Source organism: Setaria italica, chromosome IX (assembly GCF_000263155.2).
Source record: "Setaria italica strain Yugu1 chromosome IX, Setaria_italica_v2.0, whole genome shotgun sequence".
NCBI classification, from domain to species: domain Eukaryota; kingdom Viridiplantae; phylum Streptophyta; class Magnoliopsida; order Poales; family Poaceae; genus Setaria; species Setaria italica.
Window position 1 is genome coordinate 45,526,060 of NC_028458.1, and position 2,596 is coordinate 45,528,655.

Here is a 2,596-nt window from a genome sequence, read left to right on the forward strand (position 1 = left end):
TGGATCTACCCGCCGCGTACGTGGCATAACACGGCCAAGATTGTGGCTGCTGGAGTTCAGCTCTATGGGTTTGCCCCGGGCCTCTCCAATGGATTCACCGGTGACGGTCACCGTCTCAACGCCGGCATTGGCTATCTTGCTCTTTCAAGGTTTCCGCAGAGTTCTGCTGCTTCCATGGCAGGATCAGATGAATAGTGGCGTCGGTTTAGCACCCAAGGTTCGTCAGGACAAAGTTAGAAGCTCCTCCAATCCAAAGGTTTAAGAAGTAGTAGTACGTACGCCATGTTAGTACATTTGTGTGTCAGGGTCGTTGCCAAGCACTAGGTTTTGCCATCGTCGCCCGTTCAATGTTGGAGTTAGTTTGTTAGTTGTTCCACACTTAACCATCGGCTGTTAGAGTTCTGCTGTCATGTTATTGTTTGCTCCATTGTTGGAGCCCTCTGTGGTAAGACGGTCGATATATACACGTTGAATTTGTGTTTTCCCAGAGCAGAGATGAAACACCGATCGACTTTATTAACATTATTACCAACTCGATCCAATCATGATACAAACCTACACAAATTAAAGTTCACCATAGCAAATGGAACGAAACAATGGCGATGCAAATCATGACATACATGCATAAGAAGAGTGAAATTGAGCTTGTTGCAGCCGATGGTGATCAGGTTCGGAGGAGCTAGTTGACCACCCGGCAGTTCCTCCTGACCTCACCGTGGTTACCGGTCTTCACCTCGACGCTGGCCATCTTCACCATGGCCTTCTTGAACCTGTCCTCCCACCACCCGGGGATGTTGGCGTTGTCCGACACCATCTTCGCCGTCTCCGGCGACGTCAGGAGCGCCGCGTCGGAGGTGAAGAGCACCCGGTGCGCCAGCACGTTCTTGTAGTACTGGTTGTCGAGGGCGTCGGGCGTCACGGCGTCCTGCACCACGGTGGGGTCGTTGCCGGCGCTCGGGCTCGCCGGGCACTGGCCCCTGAGGGACGCGGCGAAGGACGGGTTGATGTCAGAGGGGGCGGCGAGGCGGTCGGGGACGAAGGAGGAGCAGTGGGAGCGGCCAACGGTGTGGGCGCCGGAGAGCACGACCATGTCCTCGACGCCGAGCCCCTTGGCGGCGAAGCTGGCGACGAGCTCGGGGAGCGTGAAGACGGGCGGCGGGAGGAAGTCGAGGGCGCGGGAGGCGACGGAGGCGCGGCCGTCGAGGCGGCCGGCGGGCATGTCGAAGCTGACCCCGCGGCCGCCGAGGAAGGCGGACGCGTCGCGGGCGGCGAAGGCGACGATGTCCGCGCAGGAGACGACGCCCGGGCAGGCCCGCTCCAGCGCGGCCTTGGCGGCGTCGATGACCTCGAAGCCGCGCAGGCTGGGGTTGTTGGGCGGGCTCAGCTTCTCCGGCTGCGGGTTCGCCGGCGTCGGGTCCAGGAGCACGGAGGCGTCGCATCCCTGCCAACGCGTGCCACGGTGTTAGTACTCAGAACAAGCCACGTGCATCAGCATGTATGAACAGAGAGTGTAAATGTACCTCGACGAAGCAGTCGTGGAAGAGCATGCGGATGAGTCCTGCGCCGACGCCGGGGTTCTTGCGGACGGCGGCGCCGACGACGTGCTTGACGATGGCCTCGGCGTGCGGGCACTTTTCGTGGTAGTACCCGACCTTGAGCCCGCAGGTGGCAGGGCTGGGAGGAGTGTAGTAGCCAGTCGCTGCCACGACCAGCAGCGCACACGAGAGCACAGCGGCCACCTTGCTCGCCATCGTGCTCTAATCTCACAACAAGCTTTCTTTTGTGTCTCAAAGTGAGATCGAAGCTGATGATGAGAGTGTGTGAGTGAGGTGGCGTTCCTGCTCAGGGCTTTTTATAGCGTGCTAGGGCTTCCGGACGGGCGGCTTCTGAACGTTTGTTTATCTGGGCAGCTGGTCGGCATGTCGATCGGGGAGGCGACCGGGCGCGGAACGTGGCTGATGATTGAGTACAGCTAAGCGCTAAGATGATTGTCGTTGACGACTGATGAGCGATGTTGTTTAGCATTTTTGTATTAGTTCGTTAAACCGGGCAGGTACTAATTTAGGGGCCGGGTTTGGAGCTGAAACGACCCTGCCTGGATGATGCAAATGGAGCGTGCATGATCGAGCAGATTGCTAGGGGACTGAAGTCAAAACAAGGGAAACCGATCAGTTCAGTTCGCTGCAGCTGGGTTATTGAAAGGCATTAGGTGGGACGTACGCTTTAATTTCGTGATCAACTGACAGGGCAGCTAGCTGGATGCTTGTACACTGCATCTCAGAATTAAAGAACATGAAAAAACAAAATTATGGTTGACTTGGTTTTGTCTGAATTTGCATGGCATAGACAAACGCCTCACGTCTGAAAGGGGAACCAGCTTATTAACACCGCAAGTTGACAAGCCGGTTGAAGGAAAAGGGGAAAACAAATCTAACAACCAGCCGGTGGATGAATAAGGGCAGTCCCAGCAACCCAATAACAGGATGGTGTCCTTAGAATTAAATGAGATACCACCTAGAATAAAAGATGATATGGCACGGGAGTAAATGAAAAAAGAGAAAGAAACCAGATCTTGTATGAGATCTAGTTTCTACAC

General features: G+C 55.8%; 1 protein-coding gene across 1 annotated transcript; it reads right to left on the reverse strand.

The window, feature by feature from the left end:
- Window positions 1-491: 491 nt before the first annotated feature.
- LOC101753387 (peroxidase 2) lies at window positions 492-1,811 on the reverse strand. The gene is made up of 2 exons (XM_004984217.2): window positions 1,521-1,811; window positions 492-1,441 (listed from the first exon to the last, which is right to left on the reverse strand). Exons 1-2 carry the CDS (start codon window positions 1,749-1,751, stop codon window positions 680-682), a joined length of 993 nt encoding a protein of 330 aa, XP_004984274.1. The 5' UTR covers window positions 1,752-1,811; the 3' UTR covers window positions 492-679.
- Window positions 1,812-2,596: the final 785 nt, after the last annotated feature.